Genomic DNA, 18,648 nt, shown 5'->3' with positions numbered 1-18,648 from the left:
CACTTTAACACAACCTTTAATCAGAGCAGCATAACTAGACCACATACCACTTTAACATCACCTTTAATCAGAGCAGCATAACTGGACCACATACCACTTTAACACAACCTTTAATCAGAGCAGCATAACTGGACCACATACCACTTTAACACAACCTTTAATCAGAGCAGCATAACTGGACCACATACCACTTTAACACAACCTTTAATCAGAGCAGCATAACTAGACCACATACCACTTTAACACAACCTTTAATCAGAGCAGCATAACTGGACCACATACCACTTTAACACAACCTTTAATCAGAGCAGCATAACTGGACCACATACCACTTTAACACAACCTTTAATCAGAGCAGCATAACTAGACCACATACCACTTTAACACAACCTTTAATCAGAGCAGCATAACTAGACCACATACCACTTTAACACAACCTTTAATCAGAGCAGCATAACTGGACCACATACCACTTTAACACAACCTTTAATCAGAGCAGCATAACTGGACCACATACCACTTTAACACAACCTTTAATCAGAGCAGCATAACTAGACCACATACCACTTTAACACAACCTTTAATCAGAGCAGCATAACTGGACCACATACCACTTTAACACAACCTTTAATCAGAGCAGCATAACTAGACCACATACCACTTTAACACAACCTTTAACCAGAGCAGCATAACTAGACCACATACCACTTTAACACAACCTTTAATCAGAGCAGCATAACTGGACCACATACCACTTTAACACAACATATAGAGGTCAATGGATACTTTTACTTTAGATACATTCAATGGCAAATACTTCTCTACTTTTACTTAAGTAGAATTTTAATGGAGTATTTCTAAGTAAAGGAACAGTGTACTTCTTCCACCACTGATTTTGACACAATTCTGTTACCATCACAGATTACCTTGATTCTATCTACCTTCTGTAGTCTCCATTTGGTACTAAACAGTATGCACTCAGTCTTTCCTATCCTTCGATAAACAATTTTGAGAGCAGAGGAGATCCCACTGGCTATTTCTGGGTTGGGACATGAGGCCTCTGTTTATTACTCCATGTTTATCGACAGGGAGGGCTCTCAAAATAGTTTGGGAAAAGGACTTAGGGGTCACATTTGAGGAGGACTGGGATATAATCTCGGGAATGCCCAAACAGGTGTCCAGGGATATTAGAACAAGGCTAATACAATTCAAGATCTTCCACCGCATCTATTGGACCCCCTCTAGAATGTATAGACTGGGCCTGAAAGAGAATCCAGATTGCTGGAAGTGTCAGACAGGGGAGGGGGACCTAGTCCATGCACTCTGGTCATGTCCGAAAATCAGAGATTTCTGGAGTAACATCCACGACTACATCACAGAGGTCACAGGGACGGAGTATGAGTTCTGCTCTGGTTTATATATCCTGGGGGATCCCTGCAGTCTTAGCCATATCGCAAAGCCCCTAGCTGATTGGATACAAACTAGCATTATGATAGGCAGACAGATAATAATGAGAGGCTGGAAGGCACCAGAAGGCCCATCATTTCGAGAGTGGAGTGGCGAACTGGGTAGGGTAGCTGCCTATGAGAAGATATCTTTTAGTTTAGGAGAGAAAGGAGAAAAATACATTAGCAAATGGGCCCTCGACACGGGCCCTAAGACAGCGGCGATGCACATGATTATCTCAATACAATTGTGAGCAAATAGGCTTCGGAGGTGTAAAGGTGGGGAAGGTACAGTTATTGTGGATCACACTGGACCTGTGAGAGTGGAGGGTACGGCTCAGGTCCAGGATAAGGAAACTTAGGTGAAAGAATACCTGACAAATGTACTATGTATATGTCGACAAGAGGTGCTTTTATGTATTAATGTAGCTTTATTTTCTGTTTAATGTAGTCGATTTCTTAGTTTTGTGCTGGTTTTTAATTAAAAAAAAATGTTTGTCTATTTTTATTATTATTATTTTCTAATACAATTATTATTACTTTTTATAAAAAAAAATTGTTTAGTTTTTGTTTCTATGTCTACCCCCCATGGGGGGTGTCTGGATGTTAGTGGTCTAGGTGTGTGTGTTGTCCTTCAGGACCGACCCATGTTGATTCACAAGTTATGTCATCATTACTTTGTATTGTCCTGATGTCCTGTGTGTGCAAAAAGGAAAAAAACTCAATAAAGTATAAGACTATGAGTCATAAATAAAATAAATTCTTTCCTATCCTTCCCTGACACCAGTAACACAGCGTCATCTAACGTACATACGGAACAAAAGAGGGTCCAGGAAATTTCTCTTTCTTCTGATAAGGTCCCGTCAACATCACAGTGAAGAGATATAAACAGGTTGTTTACCAATAAGGGCTTTCAAAATAAACAAATACCAGTGTTTGTTGCGTCTTTCTGCAAGAGAAGGCCAACCCACCCTATCATACAGGACACAATGGTGAGTATCATATCTGTCACCAGTAATAAACCTAAGAGCTGAGTGATATGCAGAATCCAGAGGTTTAAGAGTATGATGTATGATGGAAGAAATGGGTGAGGTCACAGTGTCAGTAGACTAGGCTGCTCTGAACCCTGACTGATGTTCATACGGAAGGTTATGTTTGATGAGATACTCTTCAACCTGATCAAAAACTAGCCTTTCAAAGACCTTAGATATTGTGGTCAGAATTGAGACTGGTCTGTAGTTCCATACTATTAAATTAGATCTATTATTTCATTTCACAGACAGAGGGAACAGGGGAACAAACTGTATAAACGCTGAACCCTGTTGCCTCATACTGATACTCATAACTACCTTCATTAGACCATTATATCCAATCTATATCCAATCTATCCATATAACACTGTAAATAGCAATGTACAATAACATTGTATTGTTTGTTATAAGACTGTCAATCTATTAAAATATTTAATCTGATTAATCACATCTTGTCCATAGTTAATCGTGATTAATTGCAAATTAATTACATATTTGTATCTGTTCTAAATCTACCTTAAACTGATCTTTTTCAGGTTTTAATACTCTTATCAACATGAGTCAACAAATGCTTGATTTATGCAGCCATTTAACCCAAAAGGTTGACCCTCATGCATTGCAAATGTGCATCAAATTCAAAACAGAGTGATGCACAAAATAACTTAAAAGAAAATAATAATTTAAAACAATGAAATAATAGGGGAAAGAAAACGTTAGGAACTTGTTACATTCACACACACAAGGGCTGAGGACTCACACCCCTCTCTCTCTCTCTCTCTCTCTCTCTCTCTCTCTCTCTCTCTCTCTCTCTCTCTCTCTCTCTCTCTCACACACACACTTTGAGTCAGAAACAAACATAGTATCAATGAGAGTATCAATAATACACCCGAGTGAAGTCTAGTAAAAAAATAAAAACGTAAATAAAAAACTTTAATCTTGCGTAAAATAAATAGTGGTGTTAACAGGTTAAAGAATTGTGCGTTAACGCGTTAATAACAGGTTAATAATACTGTACATACATTAGCTTAGCATATTTACTCCGTAGCTTTGTCATATATACTCCTCATATTCACATGTTACACTGTATACTGCGACGCACTTTACTGCTACTTTGCACTCTGGTTAGATGCCAACTTCATTCCGTTGTACTCTGTACTTGCTTACAATAAATTGAATCTAATCTAATCAAAGAGAGAGGCGGACTGACGGGGAGAAGGATAGATAGAGGGAGGGAGGGAGGGAGGGAGACGAGGAGAGAGAAGGAGAGGGATGGAGTAAGGGAGAGAGAGACAGAGAGGGAGGGAGGAGCGGGTCAAGTCAGGTTTATTTGTACAGCCGTTAATCACAGACCCATGTCTCACAACAATGTGTTCTCCAGACACATCAAGTGAGTCATCTGTGTGTTTGTCCAACTATTAAAGTCTTTTATAGTTTACAGGACCACACAAGCTGACGCTCATAATTGACCTATCTCGTACCTCTACCGTCTTTCTGGCAAACCTCCCACTTAAAATAGTCTAAAAATAATCTGGCGGTAAACACTGATGTTCAGTGGTCTGGAGAGCCTAGTTTCACACTGTAGTCTCTCCCATCTCCTTCCCATCTCCCTCTCCCATCTCCCTCTCCTCTCCCTCCCCTCTCCCTCCCCTCCCATCTCCCTCTCCTCCCATCTCCCTCTCCTCTCCCTCCCCTCCCATCTCCCTCTCCTCCCATCTCCCTCTCCTCCCATCTCCCTCTCCTCTCCCTCCCCTCCCATCTCCCTCTCCTCTCCCCTCCCATCTTCCTCCCCCGCCCTCCCCTCCCATCTCCCTCTCCCTCCGCCTCCTCCCTCCCCTCCCATCTCCCTCTCCATACCGTCAACAGTTGTGATTGGCGGATGAGGAAAAGAAAGGGGGCAGAGTTTGGGATGAAGAAAGGAAAGGGGGCAGAGTTTAGGATGAAGAAAGGAAAGGGGGCAGAGTTTGGGATGAAGAAAGGAAAGGGGGCAGAGTTTAGGATGAAGAAAGGAAAGGGGGCAGAGTTTGGGATAAAGACAGGAAAGGGGGCAGAGTTTGGGATGAAGACAGGAAAGGGGGCAGAGTTTAGGATGAAGAAAGGAAAGGGGGCGGAGTTTGGGATAAAGAAAGGAAAGGGGGCAGAGTTTGGGATAAAGAAGGGAAAGGGGGCAGAGTTTGGGATAAAGACAGGAAAGGGGGAAGAGTTTGGGATGAAGACAGGAAAGGGGGCAGAGTTTGGGATAAAGACAGGAAAGGGGGCAGAGTTTGGGATGAAGACAGGAAAGGGGGCAGAGTTTGGGATGAAGACAGGAAAGGGGGCAGAGTTTGGGATAAAGACAGGAAAGGGGGCAGAGTTTGGGATGAAGACAGGAAAGGGGGCAGAGTTTGGGATGAAGACAGGAAAGGGGGCAGAGTTTGGGATGAAGACAGGAAAGGGGGCAGAGTTTGGGATGAAGACAGGAAAGGAGGCAGAGTTTGGGATGAAGACAGGAAAGGGGGAAGAGTTTGGGATAAAGACAGGAAAGGGGGCAGAGTTTGGGATGAAGACAGGAAAGGGGGCAGAGTTTGGGATGAAGACAGGAAAGGGGGCAGAGTTTGGGATAAAGACAGGAAAGGGGGCAGAGTTTGGGATGAAGACAGGAAAGGGGGCAGAGTTTGGGATGAAGACAGGAAAGGGGGCAGAGTTTGGGATGAAGACAGGAAAGGGGGCAGAGTTTGGGATAAAGACAGGAAAGGGGGCAGAGTTTGGGATGAAGACAGGAAAGGGGGCAGAGTTTGGGATAAAGACAGGAAAGGGGGCAGAGTTTGGGATAAAGAAAGGAAAGGGGGCAGAGTTTGGGATAAAGACAGGAAAGGGGGAAGAGTTTGGGATGAAGACAGGAAAGGGGGCAGAGTTTGGGATAAAGACAGGAAAGGGGGCAGAGTTTGGGATGAAGACAGGAAAGGGGCAGAGTTTGGGATGAAGACAGGAAAGGGGGCAGAGTTTGGGATAAAGAAAGGAAAGGGGGCAGAGTTTGGGATGAAGACAGGAAAGGGGGCAGAGTTTGGGATGAAGACAGGAAAGGGGGCAGTTTGGGATGAAGACAGGAAAGGGGGCGGAGTTTGGGATGAAGAAAGGAAAGGGGGCAGAGTTTGGGATAAAGACAGGAAAGGGGGCAGAGTTTGGGATGAAGAAAGGAAAGGGGGCAGAGTTTGGGATGAAGACAGGAAAGGGGGCAGAGTTTTGGATGAAGACAGGAAAGGGGGCAGAGTTTGGGAGGGGTGCCTCACCTTCTCCGGCAGCGTGGACAGATCCATGCGTACGACCTCTGTGGAGCCGAACTTGGAAGACTTGAAGCGGCGGATGATATCCTGAAGAGTGGCGGCGACCACAAAATACTCCTGCTTCAAGCGCAGCTCCTTGCCCTCAAAGAACTATGGTCAGAGAGAGAGCATGGAGATCTGTTTTCAGCTGTGTGACAGTCACAAGACTGCTTCTGTGTAAGGATCTTTCAGAAACTGTTTTTAATCTATATTTGGGCTGGGACATATACCAAATGACATATATACACAAATCGTAAAAGCATGTATTTTTTTAAGTTAATCTAAAAAGCGTTCCTTGCAGTATAGAAAATGGAATCAAATATAGAAATGTTTATGAAAAAAGCACTATGACGCACCTAGATGTAAAATCACACTGTACTATATCAAATTGCTGCTGGCGGGACAAAACCTCCTAACTCCATATATATATATTTTTTTATCAACTCAGTAGATCATCCTCCATGTGTGTGTGGTTTTACAAAGTCTACACAATGGGAAAGCATTAAACCAATCATCTGTCTAAATCTCGTAACTCTATTCGCCCTCAAATCTGTGTTCGTTTTTTTCATCTGCTGAAAAGTTGGGTTTTTGGAGTTATGAGGTTTTGTCCCGCCAGCAGCGAAATATAACAAATATCATTATACCGTCAAAAGTACAAAAGATTGGGCGGCTAAGTGGCGCAGTGGGCAAGGCGCTCGCCACCAACGCAGGAAATGCTGGGTTCGAGCCCAGCTCTCGGCGTTGCTACCAGCTTGGCTGGTCGTTCATACTAATACAATTGGCAGTATTAGGGGGCGGGAAGCTGGTGGGTGGGGATCGGACGTTGTGGACAGCGACTCCTACAGGTCGGTTGGTGCGCCTGCGCAGTAGAATCAGGAAGCGACGGGGGCGGCGTGCCCCTCCCACGCAGACCCTCGCCGCTGAGAGATCGAGCTGTGCAGGTGAAAAGATGTGACGGCTGCCTCCTCGAGTACCGGAGGGGACACGTGATGCAAGGCTTCGTCCACATTGCAGCCAGCTTGTGGGAGGCATGGCCAACAATGTTCGAGACAGGGGAGGGTAGAATTGGACAATACGAAATTGGGGAAGGGAGAAAAATAGAAAATGGGGAGAAAAAGTAGATACAAAAAAAAAATAAGTACAAAAGATTGTGATATCATATTTTGACCATATCGCCCAGCCCCAGGCTATACATGGCTATACATTTATAGTAATTGTGTGAGGTTTGGTCCGCTCCCCGCCACACGCTCCGTTCCTTTAAGGTACTATGTTGATTGATGCATTCCCCGCCACGCGCTCCGTTCCTTTAAGGTGCCGTGTTGATTGGTGCATTCCCCGCCACACGCTTTTGGAGCAAGTATCAATCTCATCCCGCAGCTGTCACAGTTTGTAATTAGCGCCCCTGTAGGCTTTATATACACGGACCTCCTTGCTATCGATGTTGGGTCGTTCTGGAATACAACTGCATATACCTGCCTTTCCCCGTCGCTGTTCCTGTCTTCTTTCTCTCCAGGACCTTTTTGTGGAGAACCGCTGTGGAGAACCTGGTTCCCCGTTTGGAGCTGCGCCTCGTTATCTGCCCGCTTTACGCGTTGCGCTCTGGTGAGTTTTTGGAAACAGTCCTTTTGGATTATCAGTTTTTTGTGTGTTTGGTGAACACTGAAGAAATACCGTTTTTGTTTGTACTGGACTCAGCTAATTTGTGTGTTAGGATAACACTGAAGAATTCCGTTTTGTTTCGCACTGGACTCGGCTAAATTTGTGTGTTAGAATAACACTGAAGAATACTGTGTTGTTTTTAACTGGACTCAGCTAATGGACTCAGCTAACTTGTGTGTGGTACACCGAAGATCAAGTCACTTGGGATTAATACTGGACTCAGTCACCTCTCTGCCTCTGTGTGTTCGTTGGGCTGTTTCTGATTTCTCTCTCTCTCCGTTTTCCACCGTGAGTGAAAGCTGGGAGTATCTGCAGAGCCGCTACAACGTCACACGCCAATTCCTCACCACTATCTACTGGGAGTATCTGCAGAGCCGCTACATCGTCACATGCCAGATCCCCGTTTGTTTGATTACTGTACCTCATCCATCTTGTGACTCTGTAAATAAATACGCCCTAGCTTTTGGCTAACTCTGAACTTCCTGTCTGTGCCGTTGCGTTTGAGGTCGGTTACAAACCCTAACAAATTGTGAACATAATTACATAAACAATGCACAGCACCACTCACATTGTCGTTGGGGTACAGGACACGGGAGATGTTCTCAGCCAGGTTCCGGTCCAGGACAGCTTGGATGTAGCCTCCGACGTTGACTGTGGGACAAGAGAAGGTTCTGGTTCTGTCTGTTGATCTCTGCTGTGATACCGGTATCTCTTTTATGATCATATGGTTCACACTGTTCAATGTTGTTAATAACCACAGTAATATGAACCTCTGCCATCAGGAAGAAGCAGGGCCGGCCCGTGGGTCTGTTGGGCCCTTTTGATATTTAATTTTATGTATCGTACTACTACTACTTATTGTTATTGGACACACACACACACACACACACACACACACACACACACACTGCACCTTATCATGCACATACACCACAACAATAAAAGTGTCTTAACTAAAAGTAAATAATTTACTTTTTTATCTTACCTCTTTATTTAATTTGATGTTACTACTACTACCTATTGTTACCATGCTTGTATTCAGCGATGTTCCTTACTTGTGCACTGTTGAGTCTGAGCTCGAAAACACAAGAATTTCATTACCAAATAAATGGGCTGTTGCAGCTATAGACAGCCCGGTGTTATATTCTTCTATATCAGTGAAAGCAAGGGTTTACTCACAGTCTTTGAGGTTGAAATCACAGGGGGCCTTAGCAGACCACAGTCTCATGGTGTTGACGATGTTGTTCCTGTAGCCAGGGACCGGCGTGTCATAGGGAAGGGCCAAGACGACCTACTCCCCGTGTAGAAGGAAACTATGTTTATTGACATTCATTATTTAGCCAATTACATACAAGAGAGTGACTATATTATTGTGAATAACCATGATATTCTGTGCCAATAACCATGATATTCTGTGCCAATAACCATGCTATTCTGTGCCAATAACCATGATATTCTGTGCCAATAACCATGATATTCTGTGCCAATAACCATGCTATTCTGTGCCAATAACCATGCTATTCTGTGCCAATAACCATGATATTCTGTGCCAATAACCACGATATTCTTTAACCATGATATTCTGTGCCAATAACATGATATTCTGACCTGTAGTAGATAAGAATCCGGGCTTTGGCCCCATTGTGTGTTCCAGCTAATACCTCTCAGCTGGAACCTGTAAGAGGCATCTGTTTGCAAAATAATTGTATTTCAGTGTGTTCAAACTTCTGAAACTCAATTACAGTAGCACTTAAGAGTGATTCAATTAAAAATGTTTCCTTTCAAAAGAGGCCAGATTCATGCCTGTGCTATACATGGTTCAAGAATAGCTTTCAATTTACTTTGGGTATGCAATCGACAGGCGTTAAGGGTTTGGTCATTTAATTTACAATGCTCAAGTGTGTGGTTATGAAACACTCATGGAATGCCTCTTGTCCAATCATAATGCCCCGATCGGAAATCAATGTTGTGTGTAACATTGGCTCCATGTGTTCATCGAGTCTCACCTGAGTGTCGACCCATTTAACCCCTTCAGGCGTGTGCTCCACCTTTCCGTAGTAGTGTACGGGACGCATGTACTCAGGGCGGGCCTTCTCCCAGGGGTTTCCGTAGCGCAGCCAATCGTCAGCCTCCTCCACCTGTTTGAAAAGGTTGATCCCTCAGCATAGTATTTTTTTTATTAATAAACATTAGTTGGTGATATAGCAGTGATACAAGAGTGGTGATGATTATTAGTAAAAGGTCATATACATTTATCGTAAACATGCAGATACAGTATGAGTAATGATTCACTCAACCATTTAACCAACCAAGAATGAACTATGAGAAAAGCATACTATTCCTGTGTCTTCGTACATACCAATTACTAGAGAAATACTATAGTGAATAACAGTATAAATAACCACATACTTAGTATTTCTATGCTAAGTCACTCTAGTGTGTATGAAACATATTCCACCATACTAGTACTATGATGAGTCACTACAGTATTTCTGTGGTAAATCTCAATAGTATGAATGAAAAAAAACAGAAATACTACGCTTAACGACCGTAGATTTGATGAGTTTACACACAAAACCACAACGACACAAACCATGGGCCAGTGACAATACCTGCCAGCCATCGACAATCTTCTGGTTGAAGATGCCAAACTCATAACGGATGCCGTAGCCGTAGGCGGCCAGCCCAAGAGACGCCATGGAGTCTAGGAAGCAGGCTGAGGTGACGGGCAGGGAGAGGGGAGGGGAGGGGATGGGGGAGGGAGAGGAGAGGAGAGGAGAGGAGAGGAGAGGAGAGGAGAGGAGAGGAGAGGAGAGGAGAGGAGAGGAGAGGAGAGGAGAGGAGAGGAGAGGAGAGGGAGGGAGGGAGATGGGAGGGAAGGGAAGGGGAGAGGGAGATTGGAGGGAAGGGGAGAGGGAGATGGGAGGGGGAGGGAGATGGGAGGGGGATGAGAGGGGAGGGAGATGGGAGGAGAGGGAAAGGGAGATGGGAGGGAGAGGGGAGGAGAGGGAGATGGGAGGGGAGGGAGAGGGAGATGGGAGGGGAGGGAGAGGGGGAGGGAGAGGGGGAGGGGAGAGGGGGAGGGAGAGGGAGAGGGAGAGACTACAGTGTGAAACTAGGCTCTCCAGACCACTGAACATCAGTGTTTACCGCCAGATTATTTTTAGACTATTTTAAGTGGGAGAGGCAGCGAGTTGGACTAGAAAAAGAGAGGTTTGCCAGAAGAGGAGGGAGGAGTGTGTTTACCAGCCAGGCGACCGAGGCCTCCATTGCCGAGGCCGGCGTCCTCCTCGATGTCCTGCAACTCCTCCATGTCCAGACCCAGCTGAAGAAAACATCCAGAACATGAATATTTAAGCTGTACTGTTCTTAAATCACAATGGAGCCTAAAGACTGCAGAAACTAGAGAACCTGTTTCCCCTATATATCTACACATTATCAACACATACTGTACATTTAAGTCTCTGTTTCTGTCCTTTTGATGATGACACATTTCACAACCAATAAGACACACACTCACACATTTCGCAATAGAGTCACATACACATAAAAGTCACGTACACACAAGAGTCACGTACACACAAAAGTCAGTCAAGTACATAAACTAATTTTGCAGTAAAGTGAAAGTTAAGGTAATACATACACACACACACACACACACAAGCAGCCAAGCCAAAAGGCTAGGACAAAGTGACGTCAATTTCAATATAAAGGAGGTAGATTTAGGAGTAGGAGGTAGGATGTTTTCATTTTTGAGAGCTGTGACGACAATTGACGAATACACTTCCTCAAGCGGGTTTGACCAATTGAATCCTGAGATGGCCGGTTAGCCTTCGGGAGAGGTGTTAGTTGGACAATGTCTAGGCTAACCGGCCATGTCCACTTCCATTCATTGTGCTAAGCTAGGCTAACGTGCAGCCAGATAGCTTTCTACTGAACGCACAGAGAGGAAACTGGTATCTATCTTCTTCTGGAGAAGACGATAAGCTAATTTCCCAAAATGTTGGCGTGTTCTTTTAAGCAAAGTTACTTGCTTTATGTTGCCTGGACTATTTCTTTAAATATGCATTCATTAAGATTTTCAATCATTTGGAATGAGAACCACGTAGACTCAACCACCGGACCATGGTGAATGAGAACTGTGTGGCCTCAACCAGGTAGATCATGGCGAATGAGAACCATGTACTGAAGTGCGATCAAAGATCTATAGTGAAAGCATCTCCGAGGTCTGGTGCCTCACCTGATAGGTGGCTTCGTCGCAGGCGTTCTCCAGAGCCAGGTTGACCATGGTGTTCTGTAGTGTACGGCCCATGTAGAACTCCAGGGAGAGATAGTAGACTCGCTGCAAGACAAGACAAAGACCCATCAAGGAGAGTTATAAAGTAATAATCTGAAATATTTTCACATTTATAAATATAGATTTTAACACTCTACCGCCATTGATATGATACAATAGTGATTCTACCTATATCCAGTTCATGAATACTTTTACATTTGCTGTTCTCGGCTGTTCTAAACAGTGGTGTCTGGTAGGACATTCACAGGAAAATCAGCACACAAGAAGTGCTACGTTTTAAGTCACCAGCAGCAACACAATTTTGTTTGAAATGATTAGAAGACAATTCAATAGTTAGCATGAATTTTCAAGATGGAAAGCAAGTCAGTGCAAAAATGCAACAGCAATGACTGCTTATCACCAATAGATGTGACCAAAACTAAATACATTTGGATCTTGCAGAGAGATTACCACTTTAAGTGTGACTCGTGCTAAATGCGACAAGCAAGCTTTGGTACAGTGATATGATGTCATTGCAGAGACTCATGGCTCCGTGCCACTCCCAAATATTTTAATCATCTGGCTGCTCCGCACTGCATCGACATGACCGGCTACATGGTCCTGCTGGTCAGAGGAACAGAATGACTATGAAACAGAGGGGAGAGCAGTGTAATCACATTTATACACTCTCTCTCTCTGTACTAACTTCTAGTGACTACTCCTACACTGTGAACGGAACGTGCAATAATGTCAATGTTACTCACTTGTGCCTTGCATATATTATACCTTTTTTATTTAAAAAAAATGATCTCCTTATTTTTAGCTTTCGCTTGTATTTAAATTGTTCTTTTTTTAGTTAAGTATTGTGTGATCTGTGTGATTTTGTGTGAAGAGCGGACTAACTGTGCACATGACAATAAATAATCTGGAATCTTGGATAGTGAAGGAAATATTAGTGAAATTAAATGATTCTCCATTTGGTGCTGGGGACCCATTGGACCTCCTCCAGGACCCCTGGGGGTCCCCGGACCCTCCTTTGAGAACCACTGGGTTACACAATGAATAGATGGGGATTGTTATATGTTGTCCTATGCATGGACAGACTATCAATGAATATGAGGTTTCTGACGCATTAAGTGGCTTGGTCTAGTGGGTGAGCACTCACTCCCCACCACAAGCATTGTTAGTTCAACTCCCAATTGTGCTGTTTTTTCTTCTTCGACAGATACAAAAACGTAAATATATTACGTATAAAATAAGTAAATGTATTATGTATGGCTATAACATAACGTACATTATATACCTTTTCCTGTGGTTTACATGTTTTAGATGTGTAGCAGGCTGAGCTGCCAGGGAACACATGCTGCCCATCATCATCATGGTCAGCACCCTTTAGTCCTTCACCACAGTTATTTTTAGCCACGGCAGAAAGATATGATGGATTCAAGCGTCCTTGCAACAGTATCTCATTGTCGACAAGTGTCGTCGACGCCAGCAGAAGTGTTATTCCTGCAGACATTCTAAGCCATTCTTGAACGCAACCCACAAGCCCGGATTAACAAAGCCTGTGTCTACACAGCTGAAATAGGCCTACGTTTAACGGTATTAGGGAGGATTTCCCTAAACTAAAGCTTCCATTATCTACAGGCACAGCAGCAACAAGTTTTCTTTCCTGTGCCCAAGAAACGGTAGCTGATATTTGCTATTATTCTTCCTATTGCTCGATGACATAAATATGATCACATCTCTATAATAATACTAATGTATGGAATTGTATGCTCAAGTAACACGAAACTACAAAAGTACAACATGTGTGTGAATCATCCACGGACAGCTGAGCAACCTATTGATCTTGGGTTGACCTTGACATTTACATTGTAAACGCAGCTGTGGAACATGGGTGTGTGAGAGACAAAGGCATCCAGTAGCCAGTATAAATAGTCTGCGGTCCCTTCCAATGGCGGGTCCCTTCCTCATTGGTTGACGATGGGCTTACATAAAAGCATTGACACGACGTGACAGCAGAACAGTTCCCGAGAGTCTAACTTTAAGTGGTCCTCCATTTTGGGAAGACTCGTTCTGGGGAAGATATGGGCGACTTTGCACAAAGTGACTTCGCACAAAAGTCCGATCGGTGATCCAAACGTAAACAAATGATGAGACACATGTTTCCATTCTCTTGGCTTGCAGATTGGTTGACTGACGTGAGGTCTTGCATGAACGAACACCGAACAACAGATAAATGGGAATCTTTTTATTGTATTTGTCATATTTGGTGGTAAATAGCATATTTTTCTATCCTTAGATCAAATTCTTCAAGAATGTACATAATGTGAATATAACCCATATTGATATGGGGAAAGGGAGTCCTGTACTGGGGATTTAATGGCTTTTTACATCTCAACACTGTCCATAATGACAATGGTTACTTGTTGTAGATATCTTCAATTGCGCCATACATTTTACCTTCCTGATTTGTTATTTCTCTAAGTAGGGAAGATCCCTGATAGATATCTTCTTTGCATTGTTGTTTGCATGTTTGTTTTGTTTGTTTGTTTGCGTCTCTGTCGTCTTTCAGTGTATTTTAACGACATCTGCTTTTTGAACCCTCACTGCAAGTTTCAAGTTTCTTTAATAGTTGTCATACAGAAGTACAGAATACTTTTATACAAAATGCTTCTTACTGTTGCGCTCCAGAGACTGTGCAAGACAAGATAAGTATATGAAATAAAATAACATAGTAAAATTAGAAGTAAAAAAAATGAGGTCACAGTGTTCAGTTTAGACATATGTACAATGTTCGATGCAGGACCAATATCCATCCCCTGGTGGGACAATAACGATTTGACTTGAAATGCATCAGACTGAGGTTGTACTGTATATCGAACTCTTTGGGATTGTGTGGGTTTTATTTAGGGTTAGGGGCTGATTTAGCTGTGATTTGTATACACCAGTGGGGCAGGCAGAGTCTGCATCTCAAACAGCTCACATTTGCATGCAGAGAACAAACACACTGGGGTGGGAAGGGGAATAAACAAGCGTGTAGCTTGTTTGTGTAGCTTACAAACAGACCAAGCAGGACCTTGCACATTCATTTTAAGTGAAAGTGTGGGATGTCCTTTTTGTTAATAGATATTACATTCTTAGGGTTCCTTGAGTTTGCTCTGAACTACCTCCGGTCAATGGTCTCTAACTACACACCCTCAAGACCCCTACGCTCTGCATCTTCTGGCCGCCTCAGATCTACTCCTATCCAAGCTCCCGGAGGGTCATCAAAGAGAAGCCGCCTATTCTCAGTCCTTGCCCCACAATGGTGGAATGAACTACCCATCCCAGTTAGGACAGCCGAATCCCGTCCAATCTTTCGCCGTCGACTAAAGACTCACTTCTTCAACCATTATCTGAAATGATGATAAAAAAAAAAAAAAAAAAAATCTAACCCCGACTAACCTTACTGTCATGCACTTGTCCTAATAAACTAACCTACACTGTAACACGCAACACTTTGATGAACATTGTTACTCAGCTGATAGAGTTATACCCTTCTTGCTGTCTTGTCGCACAGAACTTGTAAGTCGCTTTGGATAAAAGCGTCAGCTAAATGACTAAATGTAAATGTAAATGTAACTAGGTAAAACTGCTTTCTCCTTTGATGCTTCCAACACCTGGAACACCCGCCTCCAACTGATTCTGACGCTGAAGGCTCTTCCTTCTCTTGCTGCATTTAAAAGTATGATCGCCAACCACTGTGTGTCGACTTGTAACTGTCTTAGCTGATTTATTATTGTTTATTCCTATTTATTGTATGAATTTGCTGATAAACTGTGTCTTGTTATGTAAGATTGTCGTCGCTGTAAAGGAGGGTATAACCTCAGTGTCTTACGAGTTGAAACAAAGGTTTGAAATCAAATAAAATATTCTGTACCATACTAAGTGGAGATGATAGTAAACCAAAATCCAAACAAGGGGGATACATTGTGGATGGCAGGGCTAAGCGCTAGGGGCTCAAGCTCCCTTTGGACCTCCTCTATGCGCACATCCCTGGAACCAAGACACAAAATGTTTAAACAATTGGAAGGCAAAAGACAAATGTTCTTAGGAACTGTGGAATTTAAGGTAGGTCTCTGGATAATAAAATAATATCAACACATGACATCCCAGGCCTTGATGAACCGTTGTATGTTAAAGAGAAACTCCACCTCGAACCACCTCCACCTACATCATCATGTTTATTATTTTTGGCATTGATGCTTTTATACCTGTGGCTGTGAAACAATGAATATATGAAGTCAAAACTCCAATCATTAATCAAGTCCAAAAGCCTAAACAGGGGGAATCATTATTTTGGGACAACATTATTCCTATGCTTGTTGTCAGGGGAGTCGCGAACCTATAGGCGACGAGGACCATGCACTGGTCTAGATCTAGAACATCTTTTTATACAACACCTGTTAAAGGGGAAGGGCAGTTTGAATCTCCTGCTCGGTTCGCCCCCCTCAAAGACAAAGAGGGGAAATTGAAGTGGGGTTGAGAAACACAGACTGCAATTTCCTTTCCTTTCCTTCATCATCGCGCGTCACCAGTCAGCCTCCGTATGTATGAACGCGTTGGCATTTCCCTTTAATAACGGATGCGGCTGGACGTTGAAACGGCGTCGTCACACTCTCCTCGCTCTGAACCTCCACCGCTCCGAGAAACACGCTGCTCCAACCGCCGCTCGGGGGTGAGATGGTACATATTATGATGAAGTTATTAATTTCCGAAAGGATTAATATCGGCTGGTTATATTCTCAGTACACAGCGGCCCACAATCATCCATATTGATGCAGTGGTCAAATCAAAACGATATGAACTCCTCCAGCTGATAATCACCATTATATATATATTTATTTTCTCAGAATAGTCATTTATTTAATTTTTCCCTCTGAAAAGAAAGACCATAATAATTCTCATCAATCAGATACTGGACTGTCTCTGAGTCTGACTATAGGCTACTATAATATGAATTTCAATGATCTTTAGATACAATTAGATAAAGTGGATGAACATCCCGATTCCCATCATGGGAATCGGGATGGGGTAGAACACATAGTAGCTTTCTACAAAAACCTAGGGGTCCGCAAGGACGACTTCAAGCTGGAAACGGTAACAACAGATGAGGTACTCAATAAACTGAGCGCCCTCCAACCTAACAAGGCCACTGGCCATGACAACATCCCCTCCAAATTCCTCAGAGACTCAGCAGCCGCCATCACACCAATCATCACACACATAATAAACCTCTCCATAAAACAGGGACACGTCCCCAAGGACTTCAAAATTGCGAGGGTGACCCCTCTGCACAAAAAGGGCAGCAAATTAGACCCAGGCAACTACCGCCCTGTTTCTATTCTCACCTCCATCTCGAAAGTCATGGAAAAAATAGTCTACGAACAGGTCGAAAAGTACCTAGCGGAAAAAAATCTAATCTACGAATTCCAATCTGGCTTCAGAACATCCCACTCCACTGACACATGCCTTCTCTATTTGAATGACCACATCAAACAAGAGGTGGACGCAGGCAAATACTGCGGCATGGTCATGCTGGACCTACAAAAGGCCTTTGACACGGTCAATCACTCCATTCTGATTGACAAGCTAAAAGCAATTGGTTTTGATAGTCTATCAGTGAGCTGGATGCAATCCTACCTTGAGGGGAGGGAACAGATGGTGGAGGTAAACGGTACCCTATCCCCCCCCCTCACAGTGAGCTGTGGTGTTCCACAAGGAAGCATACTAGGACCGCTACTGTTCCTAATTTATGCAAATGACATGTCGTCAGCTTGTGACTGCAACTTGTTCCTGTTTGCGGACGACTCAGCCCTGCTGGTCTCTGACAAGAACAAGTTACAGGTTGAAAAAACCCTCAGCTCGGAACTAGGCAGAATCTGCATATGGCTCGCTGATAACAAACTATCATTACACATGGGCAAAACAGAGTCCATTCTCTTCGGTTCAAATAACAAACTCAGCAAGACCGACGGCTTCTCAGTTACAGTGGGTGACAATATTGTCACAAGGAAAGATGAAATTACCTACCTGGGGTCCATCCTAGAGGCTAATCTCTCCTGTGACAAAATGGCATCCAATGTAATAAAAAAAGTCAACCAACGAACTCGATTCTTGTACCGGATCTCCTCTCTGGTAAACAAGAACACCCTGAAGACTCTGGCAGGAGCACTCATTCAGGGGTACTACGACTATGCTTGCACCTCATGGTACCAAAGCACCTCAAAGGCGCTAAAAACAAAATTACAAACATCTCAAAACAAACTGGTCAGACTACTGCTTGACCTTACTCCTAGAACCCACCTCACCCCTGCCCACTTCGACAACCTAGGATGGCTTAGAGTAGACGACAGAGTACAACAACTTGCAATGGGCCTGGTCTACAAGATACACTACACGACCAAGGTACCCATGTACATGTCAAAATACTTCCCAAAGGTCAGTGAATACCACGATCACAACACCAGAGGGAGCTCCACAAATCATGTCAAACCCAGATTCGGCTCAAATAAGGGACTAAACACGTTTCGCAATTATGCCACATCAATGTGGAACGCCCTACCCAAAGCTGTAAAGGAATGTGGATCACTACCCACTTTCAAAACCTCTCTCAAGGGACACCTACGGGAGACTGCAATTCAACACTGGCCCCTGTAAATATCCTAACCCAATCATTCCAACCCCCTCCAATGTACAGTCATTTACCTAGTATGGTTTTGTCAATAGTTCAATGTACAATTGTGTTTGTTTGTACAGTGTCTCCTCCCCCCCCCCCTCAATGTACAGTGTTACTTGTTTATACAGTATGCCCCCCGCCCCCCCCCCCCCCCCAACCACCTCCAATGTAAATTACCCAGTATGGTTGTCAATATCCCAATGTACCCAACCCC

The 18,648-nt window shown here is 43.6% G+C and overlaps 1 protein-coding gene across 1 annotated transcript in view; it reads right to left on the bottom strand.

Annotated features, from left to right (window-relative positions):
• Positions 1-18,648, bottom strand: part of pygmb (phosphorylase, glycogen, muscle b) — a 56,194-nt gene that overhangs the window by 35,651 nt on the left and 1,895 nt on the right. Inside the window, exons 2-8 of the mRNA XM_084329707.1 lie at positions 11,675-11,776; positions 10,681-10,759; positions 10,047-10,150; positions 9,441-9,572; positions 8,614-8,725; positions 8,003-8,085; positions 5,743-5,886 (exon numbers count right to left, since the gene is read on the bottom strand). Of these exons, the coding sequence (XP_084185833.1) occupies positions 5,743-5,886; positions 8,003-8,085; positions 8,614-8,725; positions 9,441-9,572; positions 10,047-10,150; positions 10,681-10,759; positions 11,675-11,776 (756 nt within the window). The remainder of the gene's footprint in view (positions 1-5,742; positions 5,887-8,002; positions 8,086-8,613; positions 8,726-9,440; positions 9,573-10,046; positions 10,151-10,680; positions 10,760-11,674; positions 11,777-18,648) is intronic.

Source organism: Notolepis coatsorum, assembly GCF_963971535.1.
Source record: "Notolepis coatsorum genome assembly, chromosome: 1".
NCBI lineage: Eukaryota > Metazoa > Chordata > Actinopteri > Aulopiformes > Paralepididae > Notolepis > Notolepis coatsorum.
Note: the sequence above shows the minus strand (reverse complement) of the source record. Positions and strands in the feature narration are given on the sequence as shown.